General features: G+C 47.6%; 1 protein-coding gene across 3 annotated transcripts in view; it reads left to right on the top strand.

Moving 5' to 3' along the window:
* The window catches only part of GRIK1 (glutamate ionotropic receptor kainate type subunit 1), a 104,957-nt gene that overhangs the window by 70,400 nt on the left and 14,715 nt on the right, over positions 1–19,842 (top strand). For 2 of the 3 annotated variants that reach the window (XM_059870960.1, XM_059870970.1), the window contains exons 8-13: positions 3,516–3,623; positions 6,891–7,004; positions 8,009–8,212; positions 8,587–8,810; positions 11,981–12,099; positions 16,383–16,600. In XM_059870960.1, the coding sequence (XP_059726943.1) occupies positions 3,516–3,623; positions 6,891–7,004; positions 8,009–8,212; positions 8,587–8,810; positions 11,981–12,099; positions 16,383–16,600 (987 nt within the window). The remainder of the gene's footprint in view (positions 1–3,515; positions 3,624–6,890; positions 7,005–8,008; positions 8,213–8,586; positions 8,811–11,980; positions 12,100–16,382; positions 16,601–19,842) is intronic. The other variant, XR_009489814.1, reaches the window with a different exon arrangement.

Genomic DNA, 19,842 nt, shown 5'->3' with positions numbered 1-19,842 from the left:
ATTGATGAAAATTGATAAAAAATTACCTGCCAAGGTACTGGCACTGTGATATCCAAAATCAAAACAAGCTGTGTGACAAAAAGATTGCATGTATTTTCTTCCATTCTGTTTTCAGCTCATTAAATGTTTCCTGGGCAATAGATTTGTTTATAAAAAACAAGCTAGAACCATTATAAAGTGACTTTATCTGAATATATGGAGGATGTTTTGATATTTGCTACACAGAGCATTTTTTCAGGCCATATTTAATATATCCAGGCTTACTCAAACACAAAGCACAATTTTCTGTGTTCCCAGTCCACTCTAATCCCATCCCTCCAGCCTGGAAAATGCACCTTTCTGCTTCTCACTGCATTTCCATTCCAGTGCTGCTCAGGGAAAGGCCAGGACTTTTCCTGGACCTCTTCCAAGTAAAGAGGCTGTGGAGCATCATAATTCTCAGTTTATCTCCACAGATAAAGCCCTGTGCTGGCGAGTGCTGAAATTCTCTTTATTCCATCAGTTATGCCAGATTTGGAGCAGGATAATGGCCAAGTCATACCCTAACTCACTGAATTCCATAATCCTGGGGGATCTCTGGTAATAAGAGGATTAATTGTGAGGGCTGACAAGTTGATGTGTGGCTCATCACACACGGTTTCCACTCCAAGGAGAAGCAATATCACTGTCACTTCAATCTGGCAGCTTCTCTGCAATTCCAATAAAGCAGGAGCTTTCTCTTCCCAGAGGAAAGAAAAACAAAGGAAAATTTAACTGCTCTTGGTCAGTAGCTTTCTGGTCATTATTTATTGGGGTATTATTTATTATTACAGTGGTATTGTTATTTATGGCCTTGGGAGATTTTGTTACATAAGAGAGACCTGAGGTGTTCTGAGCTTTGTAGGTTTAGGTGTTCCTAGGTTTTTGAATTTTTCATTCAAGTGTCAGGTACCATCAAAGCCCTCATCAGAAATTTGGGAATATATCTTCCTTCACCCCTGTAGGTAATTAGGAATGTACATTAAATCAATAACTGATGTTCATTTTGCCTAGGAACTTCTGATAATAAATAAACAGATTATAACCCCAAGAATTAAATATATATACCATGGGTCAAAACAACCCCAGGACAAAACAGAGGTGGCAGGAAAATATTCTTATCTCCAATTAGACTTTACTCCAGCTTCTCAGTGTACTCCTCCCACAATGAAAAGTCCAGTGAGTGATTTCTGACCAAACTCCCATCAAAGCCAGGGAAAAACCCAGATTGCTTGCCTTCAGGGAAAAGTTTCCAAATTTTCAAGTTACACTTGAACAGCAAGAGAAAGGAAAAAGAGAGAGAGAATAAGAACCACAGGTCTGTTCCACAAAATAAATAACTGGATCTGGTCTGTTTGGGGAATTTCTCAAGTCACTGCTCCCAGGGATGCTCAGGGTGGGATTGCTTGGTGTCTGTGCAGGGCCAGGGCTGGGCTGGGTGGTCCCTGGGGGTCCCTTGCCCCTCAGGATATTCCATGAGTCTCTGATAAGTCTGGAAGCAGCTGAACAGCTCAGTTCTGGGATTGGCTCTGGCTGGAATGGAGGCTGCTGCATTGATCCAAGGTGGTGAAGTGGAAATTGATACAGACCCTGTGATGGGTGGGAATGGATACAACTCCTCTGGAGTGTTTGACCTTGGAGGCTGAGTCAGCTCTGCTCTGCTCTTGTTGCAATTTCCCATCAATCTATTGATAGGGATTGTAACTGGAATATTTAACCCCAGAGCTCAGCTTGTGCTTTCCCCACAATCCTCATCTTTTCCAGCAGTGAAAGCAGGGAGTTCCACAGTGAAAGCAGGGAGTTCCACAGTGAAAGCAGGGAGTTCCACAGCTCTCCCTAGGTGGCTTTGTGTATTTTGGCCGTGGCAGGTGCTGCCAGCCTCTGAAGGTGGCTGAAGCTGTGTCTGTAGCCTGTTCTGTCCACCCCCTTCTCGAGGCTCAGTAAGAAAGGGTCTGAGCAGCTGCTCACAGTGATTATGTTTGATCAATTACCTGATCAGGTTCCAATTCATCTTTTATTATGTCCTGTAGCACTCAATGTGTCACCAGAAACATAAAAATTGTGATAAATCCTGTGTGTGAAAGCATGAAATCCCATCCCTGTGATACACACAGATGCAGCTCCTGGCTTTTCAGGAAGTTCTGCTTCATTTCAGTTTGTTAATTAGCAAGAACTCTGCATATGATGCTTTCTCTGTTTTGGTTTAGAAGCAATAAAATAAAAATTCAGAAACTAAATTCAGAATTCAGATGGTATCTGAAGCATGTTCCTCACCATTAGGATTTAAAAATCCCATCAGCATTTAACCTTTCTGAGAAGCACTCCCTGAACCTCCTGAGAAACTGATCTCTAAAGAGCAGATTTTATAAAATGTTCCAACTTTGTGAAAAAGAGATGGGGGCACATCAGAGGAATAAAAAGACAGGCTGGAAAAGGGGATGTTAGAGATTGAAATTCATCCATATGTCATATTCATCCATATGCTATCTTGATTATATCATTACAATAAATAAGTAATAAATAACCCTGCAAGTGTTTCACTGTTTGCAGCAGAGACTTGTGTATACTCCCAAGTCATTAAGATGGAAAATCTCACAGCAAATTTGTTGCACTAATGCTTTTCCATTCTTGTGCTACTTAAGTGTGGATCAAAGTGTGTCTTTTGTTTCCACAAATTCCAAATGCACCAGATCTGCCTCAGGCATGTGGTGAGAACTCCCCAGCATCCCAGATTAAATCCTGCAGACTCAGGGCTGGAATTCAGATTAAGCAGGGAGGGGGGACACCGGTCTGTAAGTGTGATTTTAATGCAGCTTTACTTCTGTCCTCTGTCTCCAATAAATTAAATGAGGCAAGGAATGATGTGTGGTGGAAAAGCTTGTAATTTAAAATTATATGGCTGACACACACGAAGGAACAATGCCATCATTTATCGTCAGCTCTCCTTGTATCTCTGACAAATTTAATCTAATGGGGGGCCTCCCAAAAATAGATTATCAAGATTGTCTGCACTTTTAAACCCATCACTTTGTTTTATGGATAAGCACCAGCTCTGGGGACAAAATGGAGTGGGAGGGAGGGAGATCTCATTTCAAGGCAAACAGGCTTGGTGGGGGGCTCACAAGATACAGGGGACTGAAACTTAGTGAGTTCCTGTGCACTGCACAACTGCCCGGGCTTTGGGCACGAGCAATTCTCCCTTTCTCTTTGATCACTCTGCATTTTTTATCAGTACCACACGTATGTAAATCAATCTATGCAAACTGTCACAGACTTGTGCCTGGTTGCAAAATGCAAAACATATCAGAAAGAAACTAAACAACAACAACAAAAAAGGGGGTTTTGTCAGAGTAGCAAAGCCACATATGCTTAAAAGCCCCCAGATTTGGAAGTGATTCAAGGCTGCGATGTATTTAAATTACAGTTATAGTTACAGTTCTTGGTGTGGGTTCAGAGAGCTCCTGCTGGGTGCCACAGGGGTGTGTTTGTGTCCCCAGGCACGGTGGGAGGGCCTGACCGGCCGCATCACCTTCAACAAGACCGACGGGCTCAGGAAGGACTTTGACCTGGACATCATCAGCCTCAAGGAGGAAGGCACGGAAAAGGTAGGCAGGTCTTTGCTAACAAAACATGGCCAGAGGTTCATTTGACAAGGGCATGGTTCCTCAGCTTGAATCTCCTGTGACTGGGGTAAAAAGCCCCACCATTCTCAAGTGATTTGAGTCAGAGCCAAAGCAGAGCTGTAAGATTGGGTTTTCATTGTACAGTGCATTTCGAGGTATGGGAGAGGAATGTGGGGCAGGCAATATTATCTAATGGAAAGAATCATCTTCAGTGCACCTCGTTTTCAGTTCTTGCCACTACAACTGTGGATGGTAAATTCATCTATAGAGAGAGATAAATTTATATAGCAATGCACAGATAAATGTGACATGAGGGAGAGAGGAAAGAAGGTGCTTGAGTAATAACCTCAACAAAGTGGAGTAGTTGAGAATTCTCCAGGTTTCTGAGACTGGATTTGCTCTCTTTCCCTTTCCTCAGCCCTCAGCCAGCCATATGGGCTGCCCTGGGAGCTGTGGGTGTCCCAAGCCCCAGCACAGGTGACAGCAGCTCCCGAGGCTGCTGGCCCTTGCTCTGTGTGCTGGCTCAGCTCTGGGTGGTAATTGCTGATGGGTTAATGGAGAATTTAACTGTAATTGCTCCCACACAGCTCTCCAGACAGCTTCTCTTTTCATTTTTAATGAAGCACTCTGTTTATTTTTCCCTGTACCAAGGCTGCTGGCGAGGGTTCCAATCATTTGTATAAAGTGTGGAAGAAGGTTTGTACACAGACAGGTGATGCCAAAACCCTCTGGGCTGGGTCTTCACACTCAGCCTTTGGGTTTTAATGGTGACTCTCCTATTGCAGTTTAGAGACAGCAGTCTCTCTGGAAGCAGGAAATTTCCTGGTAGGATAAGTTTTTCTCCACTTGAGACACTGTAATTGCAAAGACTAAGAACATCTTGGCAGCATTCAGCTTTCTCACCAAAATCAGGGGGGTTTAATTATTATTTTACTTCTTGGGAGCTGTGCTTTTCCCATCTTTGAGTAAAGGCTCCTAGTGCAGCAAAACCAGTCCTTTTCTCCTGTGCCATCCTTCCTGATTCACCTCAAATTTACAGGGTAAAATTACAGTATTTTGGATGTGTATTGGCATCAGCTCCAAAGTCTGGTTAATGTGCAGGGTTGGGGGCGTTTTTCCCCACACAAACCTCTCAGTGCTGGCAGTGTTCAAGCATTATTTCCTCAAAATTTGGATGAGTGTGTTATTAGCTCCTTACAGAAAAGAATGGAGATGATTAAGTGGGTGCTGTCATTCACTAACATATGGAAATTGGGACTAAGCTTGTTTATAAAAGATGTAAATTACCCCAGGAATCTCATCCCTCTTTGAACGTAAGGTGCTTAAAACACAAAAGTGGGATTTGGAGACCAGCTCCACGCACTGCTCCCCACAGGACTTACAACCCCTGGGTGCTGTTCTATGAGGAGAAGATAAAAACTGCATCCACTAAGTCTGAAGTGTTCTGCAGTCATGAGACACAACCTTTCTGTAGTGCTTAGAATTGTGTTTTGCTCATGGTTCACACAGATCTCATTATTCCACACCCCCCTCTCCTGCACAGTGTAGGAAGGTTTGGGGTCTGTGCTGTTTTTGTGAGAATATACCAGTGTGAAACCCCCTCTACAAGCCTTCCTGTGTTCTCGTGGAGCACATGCATCCTTAATAAACCAGTTTAATCTCCAGCAGACAGGGCTGAGGCACAAAGGCCCTCTCCCCTCCTTCCTGGGGAGTAAGCAGATCATCCCCTGACACGCAGAAGCAATCTCCCTTTGGACTGCAGGCATCTCGTGTTCTGCTCAACTGATTTAAACCAAATTACAGCTGCTTCAGAGCAGGGGCTCGCTGGGGAGGGCACATGGCGCCTCTCACACTTGTCACTAAACTGCAGAGCACCCCCTGAACTCCCCAGTGCTGTCCTACCTCGGTGTGACCCTTCCTCCTCCCCCGTGCCCCTCCAGGCAGGGCTGTCCTGCAGTGCTGTCCCTTTGCCCAGACGTGCAGTGCTCTCCTGGTGTACTCTGTGTGCTCTGTGACTGTGCTGCTCCCTGGCCTCGTGGCTGTCCTCCTCTTTCCCTGCTGCCAGCCAACAAACACATTCCCAGTCACTAACAGTGAGCAGAAGGGCTCATCCACCCTGGTGCAAATCCAAGGACACTGGATATTTACTGTATTCCTGGCTCAGGCTGCCATAATAGCCAACATTTTATCTCCTTTGTAAATCTGTGCTTCCCAACTAGATCCCTGATCTAGTTTTGGAAACAAAGGCAATGACTGGCAAATGCTTGGCATAAACATTTTTTGTAATGGCATGGATGTCCCCATTAAGAATTTGGGAAAAAAATAGTTTGTGAGGGGCCAAAGCAGTGGCACGTGGGGACACGAACGCCAAGTTTGCTTGAAATTGTTGTGCTCTCCACAATGCCCAGCATAAATCAAACTGCCTGAGCCAGCTCCTCCCCTGGAGCTCCTCACATCAGCCCTCAGCCGGGCTGGGCATGAAAATCCAAAGGCAAAACCACTGGAGATGCTTCCAGCCTGCATTGAAGTTGGGTAAATATTGATGTGAAGAAATAACATGGTTATAATTTCTGTCCCCACAGCGTAGATCCAAATCCACTGAAATGACAAATATCTTCCCTGGAGGCTTTGGATTGGGCAGCAAATACTGGCAGTTTTCACTGTCTCCAGGGCTGGAAAGGAATTTGCCTTTGGCCACTGATGTTTGCTGAGCAAATACTGCTCGGGCTGTGAAATGTGCCACCTTGCTAGCTCTGGCACATCCAGGAGTCCAGGAATGACAGAATAATCTTTGCTAAACCTGCTGAAGGCACAGGGCAGGCAAAAAGCCAGTGCATCCATCAGTCTGTTCCAATGTAGCTATTCAGGCTTTTAACCTGTTCTATCAGAACAGAGAGGTCTTGCCACATGTCTCAACTCCACCACTGACAAAATTTCTCTAAAAACCCATAAAAACAGACATTTGCCTTTTTTTTTTAGCAGGGAACAAAGCCAGCATGTTCCACTTTAGTAGCCAGCTGGCCAGCCCAGCACTGCCCTGCCAAGCCTCACACTCTCAGTGCTCCTGGGTTTGCATTTATGCATTTTGCAGTCATTGCCCGGAGTTTCTGAATCAGCCCGCGGTGCTGCCGCGTTTCTCCGAGCTGCTGCCCTCTTCTAGCACTGGGTCCCCTCCTGAGTGAGCCTGAGGGCAGTGCTCTGGGGGTTATGGGGATGAGGGTGGCCTCTCACCCGCTCTCCTCTGTGCAGATTGGGGTCTGGAACTCCTACAGTGGCCTTAACATGACGGACAGCAACAAGGACCGCTCCACCAACATCACGGACTCCTTGGCCAACCGCACGCTCATCGTCACCACCATCCTGGTAAGGCTGCCCGAGCTGCACATTCAGGCTCAGGATCCACACACACACGCGTGGCATTGACTCCAAAACACCACACTGCCACTGGAAGACTCCCAGAACCTCTGCCTCCAAAATTGTTCCACCTTCTCCAGCGTTTCAGACCAACCCTGCGCACTTTTCCTCCCAGAAGAGGGAACACACACAAACACTCAGCTTTGCAGTCACTGCCCATACAGCCTTTGTTTTAGTGGAAATGACACAAAGAGGGCTGAAGGGAAGTGGTAAACAGCAGGCAGACAAATTGAGTCCTTGTGCTTCCTGTGAGGAATGGAAAAGGTTTGACTGGGTATTCGGGAGCTGCTCTGCCTTGTGCTCTCTACGTGCCCTGTAATGCCACTTTTTTTTCAATTGCTCTGCCTAGTTCCTGAGGAGGAGGGAAAGAGCTCAAAGGCTTCTTCTACACTACATGTCTATTGACAGAGGTTTTGCCACATTAAACTGCTTGCCCAGATCTTCTTTTATCCAAAATCCTGTAAAAGGGAAAGCAAAAATGTACTTTGCAATCTGCTTTTGCTGTTCTCCATTCCCTCTTCGCTCCATTTAAAGATTTTTCTCTGTAAGGACTTATTTTTCACAGAATACAAAATGCTAGCTTCCCCTTATGGGTTTTTTTTCTGTTATTTAGGATCCTCTGTCCTTCTGTATCCCTTCCTGTCCCTTAGAGTGGGACAATGTGGGATCCAGACCCTGGGTCTGAGTTTGGAGCTGCTGGGCACAACTGGAAATAAAGCTCCTGGGAGCCACAAATGGTCCATTCCACTGAAAATTAAGGCCCCTATGCTCATCACTAATTCATTCAGTGAGTTTGTTAACACACCTAGAAGAGCTTTTAATGCACACAGTAAATTGCTGGTTTCCATGTACTTGCAATCCCTGTGGAAAATATTAGCATCGTGTAGAGAAAGTGATCTAATCCCTGCCAAGGCTCACATCTCTCACTGCCTGTCTGCCGTGTGTTCCTGCAGGAAGATCCCTACGTGATGTACAAGAAGTCTGACAAGCCCTTGTACGGCAATGACAGGTTCGAGGGGTACTGCCTGGACCTGCTAAAGGAGCTGTCAAACATTTTAGGCTTCATCTATGAGGTCAAACTCGTTTCTGACGGCAAATACGGAGCCCAGAATGACAAGGGAGAGTGGAATGGGATGGTCAAGGAACTCATAGATCATGTAAGACTGAACCCTTCTTCTCTCTCTGTTCTCCTTTCGCCTGGGGTATTTTGTATCTGAAATCTTTGCTGTGGTTTTCACCTCCTAGAGCCACTGCTGTGTCTGTTTTGCTGCCCATCAGAGTAGGAACGTCTGAATGAGCAGTTTGCAGGTGTTGGGGGGAAATGCCCATCAGTGGCCATGTCCCAAATGTCCCCCTGCCTTGTAAAAAGAGGAAATGGAATGCTAGACCCCTCCAAAATACCCTAGGAATGTTAGATTTTGTTGAATTTGAGCCAAAATTGGTTTATTTTTTAATGCTGAGGACAGAAATGGAGGGAATTGCGATGGGTTTGCTGAACGTGAAGGAGATGTTTTCCCTTTTGTGCTTCCAGAAAGCTGACCTGGCTGTTGCTCCTCTCACCATTACCTATGTCAGAGAGAAAGTGATTGATTTCTCCAAGCCCTTCATGACACTGGGAATCAGCATCTTGTACCGGAAGCCCAACGGGACCAACCCCGGCGTTTTCTCCTTTTTAAACCCTCTCTCTCCAGATATTTGGATGTATGTTCTCCTGGCCTGCCTTGGAGTCAGCTGTGTGCTCTTTGTCATTGCCAGGTAAGGCCAGGACAGAGTTTTGGATGCACCCACAGCCTCTCCCCTCACAGGTGTTGGATGGGCTCTGGAGTACCATCCTAAGGGGGTTATCCAGTCCTAAAACCTTTCTGCAAAGTCTTGGTATTTTCTCACCAACATTGCTTTTCTGTATTGCACTGAGGTTTTGCTTTCTTTAAGGGCTGTTCCAAGTGAAATATCCCATGGGATGCATCAGGAGGCACCACCCCAGCAGACATGTGCTGAAAAGCAGTTTGTTACTTGCATGTAGGCATTTCCCTTTTCCACTCATGGTGCACACACTTCACAGGTAGAAGACCCAAAAGGTGAACCTAGTTTTGCTGGAGGTCTAACCTCAGAGGTCTCTTCCACCCGAAATGGTTCAGTGCATTAGAGGAGGAGAAGCCAAGGTTAACCTCCCAAGGGTGGCCTGAGGAGAGAGGAGTTTCTCCCTCCCCAGCAGCTGTGGGGCTGTGTGCAGTTACTCACCACTTCCCACAGGCTCCTGCAGTGCCTCGCTGCACCATAAGTAATAACTCCACTGTACACAATCCATGATCTCTGTCATGACTAATCTTAAATCTGCTGCTCTCTGGCAGATTGACTTTTCTGCACTTGTGTGCCAAGACTGAAAACATCTCCCAGCCCTCTCCACCTCAGAACAGTGGAAGGAAACACAAATGCTTCCTCGAGCTGATGCCTGAAAGCATTTGTGTTTCCTTCCACTGTTCAGCTGCATGGACTGAAGAAGTGAAATTGTGCTCATGCTAATTTAAATTTATACATTTTAAGCTAAGCTGCTCTTGAAACCCACATCAAGACCTGTCCATGTCTCCAAACACACCAAGATTTCTGTAAGATTTGCAAAGTGTTTCAGCAAATATTGGTTACTTTTAATAACCCCAGAAACCATCCACTTCTTAACACTGTCACAGTAAATTACATTGCTACCCACATTTTGACATCAGTTCCAGGAAAACAAATACTTGGGAATAATTTGCACAGACTGGTATAATCCTCCTGTCATTTCTTTCAACTTTTCAGCAGCTGAATAATTTCTCATTTGTCTCTGAGCCTTACGTAGCCCTGTCATTGTTACATTAATTTTTAAACTCAAACACTGAAGTTTTTATCTCTGTGAAGGCTGGCAGACTGGCAAAGCTCTGTTCCAAGTACACTGCCAGTGGATGAACAAGGTGTTGTCTGCCAAAATTTCCCTTTCTGCTGATGCCATCTCAGCTGTGCTGTTACGTCAGTGAAGGTAGAGCCAAGTAGCTGAGTCAATAATGTCACACAGACCCCGTGGAAAAAGGTGCTTGGGTGACCTTGAGCATCTCAACTCTATCAGAAACCTCAGCACAGCTGCTGCTGAAGAGAGAGAAAACCAGAGGGAAAAAGGCCAGGAAAGCAGAAGGTCTGAGTAGTGAATTCTGCTGAACTGTAAACCAGAGCTCAGTGCAGCAATAGAAACACAAGAAGAAAATCAGCTTTTTTTTTTGAGGTGTAAAAGAGGCATACACCCTGCTAACACATTGAAATATGTATCCAGGGCTAGGAAAACCTTCCCAGTCTGGAAGACAAGGCTTTGCTGCCAGGATTTCATGGCCCTTTTGCTCTTTCTGTGATGGAGACATTTCTTTCCAGCTCACTGAATGTGGTGGTTTTCTGAAACCCTGCAAAATTCCAGCCTTGGGCTTCCCAGGCAGGTCAGGCAGAGGGGTTTATTCTTTTTCCTGCCCTGTGTGAACAGTGTGGGGGAACTCTTCACTCCTAGGGCTGTTGAAAACTTACGGGTCCTAACTGGAGGTGTCTTGTGAAGGATGTGTTTCCCTCGGTGTTCATGAGCTGAGTCTGGTCACTCCACAACACCTGCTTCCATTATTACAGCAGAAATCTGGAACATCTAACTTGGGAATTGCTTTTCTTTTGATGGGTGCATGCAGAACTGTTGTAACTTGAACCTGGAGACTTTGTCTTTTGTCATGATTTTTTTATACTCTCGTTCTGGGTATTGTGCAGCTGATGGCATCCTAAGCTACATCCTCTCCCAATTAATGGGTTCATTATACCAGACTTCATTACTTCAGCCAAGCAAGGCACTCCGCTCGCAACCGTGCATAAATTCAATGCTTAATTATATTGTTGCAACAGTAATTAGAATGTGTTGGGTGAGGTTGTCAATTAAAGCTGCATCCACGTGTTCCATGAGGAAGGCACGCGGCACTGGGGAGCCTGAGTGGGCTCCCTGAGGAGGAGCAGTCCTCGGGGTGCTCCTGCTGGGTGTGTGCTTAGCCCAGAGTTCTTCCAGGGATCCCTGTGCAGCTCCTTTCCTGCAGTGCCCATCCTGTGTCCCTGTGGGTTGGGGAGCTGCCTCCCAAGGCTGGGGAGAGCAGGGTGCTCTGAATGCCTGGCCTGTGGGGCTGGTCCTGAATGGGCACCTGCTCCAGAGGGGGACTCCATGGTCCTGGTGGAGTCCCTGGGTCCCTGCCAGCTCAGAACATCCCGTGATTCTGGGAATGATGGGCAGCTGCTGCTGCAGGGACAGCACGTCCAGCACACACCGACAGTGAGTGGTGCTGCCCTGACAGGGCTGCTGCTCCTTCCTTATTCCCAAAGTGCACCCCAGGAGCAGCCCCGTGGCTCCAGCAGTGCCCTGTGAGTGGGGCAGGGAGCCATGGGGCTGTGGCAGGGAGGAGGGGAGAGGAGAAGAGAGGAGCAGCAGCCCCATGCCAGGCCCAGCAGCGTGCCATCCATCGCTCCACAGCTGATGCACACCTGGCACGGGGCAGTGCCGTGTACCAGGACACCCTTCACACCAAGCTCTCCTTTGGCACGGGGCAGTGCCATGTCCCAGGACAGCCTTCATGCCAAGCTCTCCTTTGGCACGGGCAGTGCTGATGTCTGGGAACGCCCTTCACACCAAGCTCTCCTTTGGCACGGAGCAGTGCCATGTCCCAGGACAGCCTTCATGCCAAGCTCTCCTTTGGCACGGGGCAGTGCTGATGTCTGGGAAAGCCCTTCATGCCAAGCTGTCCTTTGGCACGGGCCAGCCCTCCGTGCCAGGCTCTGGTGTGCCCGTTGCCTGCGTGGTGCCGTGCCGGGCGCGCTGCTCAGCAGGTTTGCTGTGTGTCCTCTGCTCGATGTTTACAGACTGTTTCTGTTGACTGCCACAGGTTTACACCATACGAGTGGTATAACCCCCACCCGTGCAACCCAGACTCAGATGTGGTGGAAAACAATTTTACTTTACTAAATAGTTTCTGGTTTGGAGTTGGAGCTCTCATGCAGCAAGGTACACCGGTTACACTTCGTTCTCGCACACGTCCCACAGTCTGCTCAAGGGCTTCTGTGCTGGTAAACTCCACCCTCTGTAAAGCAGCATGTACTGTAAAACCTGATCCCACACACACAGAGTAGACAGGGGAGGGAAGCCAAGGGCCACTGCCCCTGGGGAACTGTGCAGCCCAGGCCAGAGGAAGGAGGGCGAGCATCTGAGAGAAAGGGGAGCACGCAGGGCCACACGGGGGTTCTGCAGCTGAAATGGAATTTAATTGCAAGAGGGATATGAAGTGCCTTGTGCCGAAGTTGAGTTTATCACTATAAGAGCTTTGACAACAGGAAAATGTTGGGCTCCATCCCAACACAAACAGCCTTAGCTGCCCCAGAGGAACTGTTCCAGCTGCCAAACAGGGAAAGATGCTCTTTCTCCAGAAGGGTTGTTGAGTTTGTAGGCACTTGTCAAACATGTTGTTTAAAACCAACACCAAACCCTGGTTTTCTATGGCTTTTCTGCAGGTATGAGTCCCATACTTCTGTAAATCCAACCCTAGAAGCCTTAACTTAACCGGGTCACAAGCCCCTGTTACTGATGATTTCGGAAACAGCTGACATTTTATTCAGATGCCAAGGAGGGGCAGGGAAGCTTACTCCATGTGGGAAGTCAAATAGATCTATGTACTAAACACATTTGTTTATGGCATTTATGTTCCAAGGTTTACAATTAAATCACTTTTCACCAAAACTGGGGTCCACTGAAAAGAGAGAAAATGTTTTCTGACAAACATTTCGAGTTGAATCAAAGATGAACAAAAAAGACCCCACCCCACAACAACCAAAAAGGCAAAGCCCAGCAGTACCTTGGTATTAAATTCCTAAGCATTTAAGTGAGGAATGTAAAACCATCTCTGCATTCATACAGGTACAGTTTATTCTTTCCTCTTTAACAGACATGAGTAAAAACAAAATAAAAATAAAGAGGATTTTTTCCTAGATGTGGTAGAGAATAAAGTTTGTATTAACCTAAGATGCACTCGCTTTCAGTGGTGCATTATTGTATTAAGAGGATACAGAACTTCCCCACAGAAGTTGCTTTGAAGGAGGTTGGATGAAAGAAGAGCATTTCTGCTTTGTTTTGGAGCTTTTTTGTTTTGTTTTCCTTCCAATTTGTCAGTAAAACACAGGCTGAGGTTTTACAGTATCAGGCAGGTGTGTGTATCTAACTGTGGTTGCCCTGTGTGTGAAAGTGCCCCAGGATTTTGTGTTTCCTGTCCTGCCTTTTTTGGAGTTTACCATCATCCACAGCAAACTGTGGGATGCAGTGTCTGCTCGTTACCACTACCTTGGGTACATGACAGTCAGCCCCAACCAGACTCTGCTTGTCTTTTAAGGAGATTCAAAACAAAACAAAAGAGAGAAAAAGAAAGAAAGGAAAAAGAAAACATTTGTAAGGCAACACAAATGTTTCCATGTGCAAACTTGCGGTGTGATTGTCTGTGCATCCTGGTCACGTGAAGAGTTTGGACATGATGGGAGCGGTGGTGGAAGTCTGGGTCTAGCGTTGCACTCCTCCTCCTCGGCAGCAGCTGCTCGTTATGCTTGACTGGAAGCCACTTGTGATTAAATTTTAAAATGTGATGATCAGACTTTCTCTTTTCTACAGAGCGTGAGCAAAGTCTGGATCAGGATTGGCTGTCATGTCTGCCATAAAAAGGCACTAGAGAGACTTCAGCAAGTATTGTCTCTGCCCCCGAGTCTTGCTGGCAACATTTTGATTTAGATGCTGCTTTCCCTGTTTTTCCCCTGGAAGTCTCAGATGTGTTTGCATCCTCCGAAAGCATCCAAACAGGGCACATTTCATCCAATCCATCCAGGGAAGCTGTCACTGTCAGAAAGGAGAGCTGTTCCTCAGAGCTCAGCTCAGCCAGGAACGGGGCAGGCAGGAGCAGAGAGTGCCCGGGTGGAGCGGGGTGGGGATGGAGCAGATCCCGAGCTGATCCCCCAGCCTGGGCAGTGGGAAGGGGGGATCCTGCCCCTGAGCCCAGGTGAGAGCCCACCTGCAGAGCTGCCCCAGCCCTGGGAACACAGCAGCAGCACGTGGGGCTGCTGGAGAGAGCCCAGAGGAGGCTCCAGAGCTGCTCCAGGGCTGGAGCCAGCCTGGGAGAGCTGGGGGTGCTCACCTGGAGAGGAGAAGGCTCCAGGGAGAGCTCAGAGCCCCTCCAGGGCCTGAAGGGGCTCCAGGAGAGCTGGAGAGGGACTGGGGACAAGGGATGGAGGGACAGACACAGGGAATGGACTCAGACTGACAGAGTATGTTTAGATTTGGTATCAGGAAAGAATTCCTCCCTGTGAGGGTGGGCAGGCCCTGGCACAGGGTGCCCAGAGCAGCTGTGGCTGCCCCTGGATCCCTGGCAGTGCCCAAGGTCAGGCTGGACAGGGCTTGGAGCAGCCTGGGGCAGTGGGAGGTGTCCCTGCCATGGCAGGGGAGGCACTGGGTGATCCTCAAGGTCCCTTCCAGCCCAGGCCACTCTATTATTCTAGGATAAACCAATGCTTTTTGCTGGAACCAAGCAGCTCAGCCAGGAGCAGGGTTTGCTCTCCCCTCACCAAAGCAGTCACTCAGGGCAGGATTACCAGGGTGGGAACTGAGTGTGTTCCCACAAACCATGTTTTGCTGCAGAAAATCACAGGTTTGGCATCTCACCCCACCAGTGAGCTCACAGGGATTTTCCATCCCCTCCTGAGCAGTGCTGGCACATTCCACGTGTGTGGCACAGCATCAGGGGCCAAGTGCAGGAATTCTATTTGTATGGCTGCCCAAGCTTAAAAGCAAGAATCCCTTCAGGATGACCTGAACTTTTGCAGTTCAACCTCAGCTTAGAAATAGAGAGCTACAAGGAAATATTTCATTGTATTGAAAAAAAAATCTAATCAGGAGAGCAAGAAAGTACAGCAGAAGCCCAAACACAAACCCAGGCAGAGCTACAGCTCTGGAAACAACTCCATTTGGCCTGGAAAATTTCAAGTGAGAGTTTTTGCCTTCAGACTGCTCTCGCTGTTTGGCAGTTCTGTCAACACACTCCAACCCTTGGGCTAAGCTTAGCTCTGACCTTTAAGAGACACAGCTCTGTGTTTACAAATACAGCTCCAATCTGTTTGCTGGTTGGTGGGGAAGGTTTTACCCTTTCGGTCTCTGCCCCAAAAGTCACATTCAGAGTTTTTGCAAAGAGAAAATGTTCTCTGCAATGTTGAAATTTCTTGCAGAACTCACTGAATAGCTGAGGAGCCATAATGTGTCAACAAGTTTTTCCAGAATAGAAAAATGTTTGTCAAATCAAAAGCTTTAGCCCTGAGCACTCTGTTCACAGGCTCTTAAGTATTTTCTTAAGTCCATCCCTCATCAGCAAAATAATGATGCAAAAACTTTACTTTGAAGTCAAATTACTCAGGTGGCTACGTAAGAGCTTTGCTGAATCAGATCCTGAATCCCACATTATGCACAGAATTCAGTGGGAATGGCCCCTCAGTTAAAGAGCAGAAAATTTGCCTCAGAATGCTTAGAAACAGGAGTATCTCTGTGGCTGAAATGGAGGTTATCTGAGTGCCTGGAAACCATTGCAGTGCAGGTAACACGTGCTGCTCTGTGGGGATTTATGGCAAAGGCAGAGAGCTGCTCAAACCTGTTCAGAATAATGTGCTAAATTCACTGTCCAAGACTTTGCATCGCCCTGAGGATCCAAGGGATGTGTCCGTGGACCCTCTGGTTTTTCAAATGTGAAGCACACGTTGCTAGGAGAGGTTTTGTGGGGGCTGAGCTGAGGTTCACTGGAGGTGACTGGAGCTGCATTATCTCCCTGTTGGTGCTGAGATGTGTCAATAGGATGCATGGGGCAGGCTCCTCCTGTGAGGTATTTCTGTCAGGCAGCTGTGAGCAGAAGAGCGTTTGCTAAAGAGCTCTGGTTACAAAATTGATTGCAGTCTACGGGCACAAAGGGACTCCAGAAGCAGACAGAAATACCAGAGTAGCTTGCTGGGGATGTACAAGATTAATATCACAAGGCTGGTTAGCTCAGAGAGGTAAGGGGCTTAGACCCAAGGATAATTCCATTTGTCATGTATCATGGCACACATCCCCTTCCCAGTGTGTTACCATTATAAATGTCAGCTGTGCATCTGTGAGATTATTGTTGAAATCATTTTATCATGCTACAGCTCATAAAAGCATTCTGTGCCTAAAACCAGGCTGTGGTATCAGGAAAGCCTCATTTTAATATGATTGTTTTGATGGTGTTGTAACAGGATCAGAGCTGATGCCCAAAGCTCTTTCCACCAGAATAGTTGGAGGAATATGGTGGTTTTTCACCTTAATCATAATCTCATCCTATACTGCCAACCTGGCTGCCTTCCTGACCGTGGAGAGGATGGAATCTCCCATCGACTCGGCAGATGACCTGGCCAAGCAAACCAAGATAGAGTACGGGGCTGTCAGGGACGGATCCACCATGACCTTCTTCAAGGTAAGGCAGCCCGGGGCAGCCGCGGGGCCGGAGCCGCTCCCGGCGCTCCAGCGGGGCCGGCAGGCGGAGCCACAGCATCCCCGGGGGTCACAGGGGTAGGGAAACACAGCATTCACCCCAAACCAGGGCCACAGCATCCCCGGGGGTCACAGGGGTAGGGAAACACAGCATTCACCCCAAACCAGGGCCACAGCATCCCCGGGGGTCGCAGGGGTAGGGAAACACAGCATTCACCCCAAACCAGGGCCACAGCATCCCCGGGGGTCACAGGGGTAGGGAAATGTTTCATTCACCCCAGACCAGGGCTACAGCATCCCCAGGGATCACAGGGGTAGGGAACACAGCATTCACCCAAAATCAGAGCCACAAGATCCCAAGAGATTGGAGGGGTGGGTCAATACATAATTCACCCACAGCCACAACCACAGCATCCTGAGGGACTGGAGAAGGTAAATACAGCAGGTAGCAGGTACCCCAGCCTCAGGGGACCCTTCAGCACCAGGAGGGTTAAACCCAGCAAGTTTCCCCAGGACGTGTGGAAAACCAGCCTGGCAGTGAAGTGCAGTGAGGGGTAAACCCATCTGGCTCTGATGGGAGCCAGGGCATGGACATGGAGATATTCTCCTCCAGCTGGGATGCTATTTCCTCCCAGCCACTTCACTAAAAAGCAGCTGGAAAAGTCTGCTTCCCCTTCTGAAAGCCACATTTGCACCATGGTAATTCCACAGGAAAATGCAAATTTGTTTGTCCCTTTTTTGAATGCTCCACCATCAATATTACCCAGTCTATCAATAGAGGGGCCACACACACACCTGAACTCATCTGCAAGTGAAGAGTTCTCTGTGGCTAATTGTTTAGTAGACAACTGTGATAATTATGTCTTTTTCCTTTTCCTTAATTATTAGTATTAATTACAGACCAAATGGATAATGTCATAAAACGTCAGTGTAAAAGCCAACAAGCTATAAATACAGAATACGTGCACAAAATCGTGTGACAGTCAGAATTACTTAGCAGTTCCCTCAGCAGTGTCAGCAGAGAAGTCAGGCTCAGGATGAGCCTGGATCAGGCTTTTCCCTGTGGCATCTGAGGATGCTGTTCATGGAGTCACACACACAGAGCCTCGGGAGGGGATGAGACTCTGGGGGAAGCAGTGGGGCAGAACAACATCTGTGACAAGAGATCTCTTCCCTCTCTGGGGACGTCCCAAAAACACAAAAATCAAAAATTCCTGTGCCACCTGCTCCAGGTGACCCTGCCTTGGTGGGGGGTTGGAATGGGTGATCTCCAGAGGTCCCTTCCAACCCCAGCCATCCCAGAATTCTGGGATTCTGTGTAGTCTGTCCCTGCTGGTGCTGCCAGGGGTAAACTGCCCCTGCCAAGGCCCTGCTGTGGCTGAACAGAGATGTTTCCTTGCTGCAAGAAAAACACCAACTACAGCATTTTGCTATAGTGAGCTCCTGAAATGATGAGCTTACATTTCCACTGAGATGGAAATCCACCTGGAGATGTTCCAGTAAAGCAAGCTCTGGATTCTCCTCTGGCTCTTTTATGTCCAAAGAAGCTCACTGCCATTGATATTCTGAAGTCAAATTTAGCTTCAGAGACAAAACTTCAAATCCTGTTGCATCCCTGCATTTTTAGAGGAAATAGGTCCTGGAGCTGTACATGAGAAGCTCAGAACAAATTTCCTAGAGCTGTTTTTAGTTTTACACTGATTTCTTTTTGCACCATTAATCCTGCAGGCAGAAATATGTAGGCTTTAAAGCATGTGAGCTTCTAAAAGAAAACCTTCAGACAAGGTGGTTAAATATTTATGCACTACATGTGCCAGCTTACTTGTGCCTGAAATGCATGTGCACAGAAGCACAGGGGAGGGACAGTACAGAAACTGGGGATGGATTCCCTGGCAGGGCAGAGGGATGGTGACACAGTGAAAATGCATGAAAAATGCAGTGTATCACACTTGTAAACACTGTGTTTTTTTATTATTATGGAAGCATCTCCAGATCCTCACAAGATTAGGAGTTCATTGTTCTGCCCAAAACTTGAAAGAAAGAATCCTGGAGTAGCTCTCTGTACAAAACCAGCTACTTCTGTCTGCAGAGGAAGGCTCTGACTTTCCTTCCTCAGACTGTGAAATGGTGCATCTGCTCCTTGAGCTAAACAATCACACGCACCCAGGGAGGGGCCTGGGAACCGGGAGAGGGCAGCAGGAGGGAGTTCAGGCAGCAGGAGGGAGTTCAGGCAGCAGGAGGGAGTTCAGGCAGCTCTTACTCCGCTCCCGCACTCCTCCCAGGGTTCAGCGCAGTTACAGCGCCTCTGCCGCAGCATTCCAGCCTCTGCCTCTTTCCCGGGAGCTGTCCAGTCCCCGGGAGTGCTGAAGCGCTGGGAACAGCGAGAGGGAAAGGAGGGATCACTGCGGCAGCAGCACATCACCCTGAGGAGTGAGGCACGGGGCTGGGTGCCCTGGGAAGGGTCTTTGCCTCGAGTGCTTTCTCTGCTGCAAGATGTGACTTGTCAAATCAAATCGTACTAAAGCCAAGGAATGCCAAAGGGAACAGATTGTTTTCAGACCAACATTTTTCAAAGCAAACCATGACGTGCTGGGCATTCCTCGTTGTGGAGGGGACAGGAACAAGGGAGTGACATGTAGGACACAAGGGGCACAGCCCAAATCCCTCTGGTTTCCAGGACTGGATGGGACACACGTGGAAAAAAGGGTTTCTGGAGACATGGGGCACAGGAAAACGCAAAGCAGATCTAAAGAGCTTTGATTTAGGACTTTGTGCTCAAAGTAGCAGCAGGAAGCCCTGGAAGATGAGATTCCACAGTGTAACTGCTGATGGGACAGAGGTCAGGAAGCATATTAGAAAAGTAAGGTGCTCCCACTGCTTTTCCAAAGCTCCATTTGCATTTATTCAAGCTGACATCACTTGCAGTTAGTGGTGTCTATAAGGCCTGTGCTAACAGTTGTGATTACCCACTGGTTTGGAATGCCTACCACTAGTGTCCCTGTTGCTACAGTTTCCCCAGAAAAAAAATTATTCTGAAGATGAAATATTTTTCAAGGAAGTCACTTTTCTGCAATGACTTTTAGCCAGACAGTGGGGGGAATGAAAACAAAAGCAACTGGAATTACTTGTGGGGGGGAAATGGAGTTCTGACCTTGAAAGGAACCTCAGAATTGGCCTCTTCCCTGTGTAGAGATGCCAGATCAGCCCAGAGAAGATGAAATACCC

Source organism: Haemorhous mexicanus, chromosome 2 (assembly GCF_027477595.1).
Source record: "Haemorhous mexicanus isolate bHaeMex1 chromosome 2, bHaeMex1.pri, whole genome shotgun sequence".
In the NCBI taxonomy this organism is placed as follows: Eukaryota; Metazoa; Chordata; class Aves; order Passeriformes; family Fringillidae; genus Haemorhous; species Haemorhous mexicanus.
Note: the sequence above shows the minus strand (reverse complement) of the source record. Positions and strands in the feature narration are given on the sequence as shown.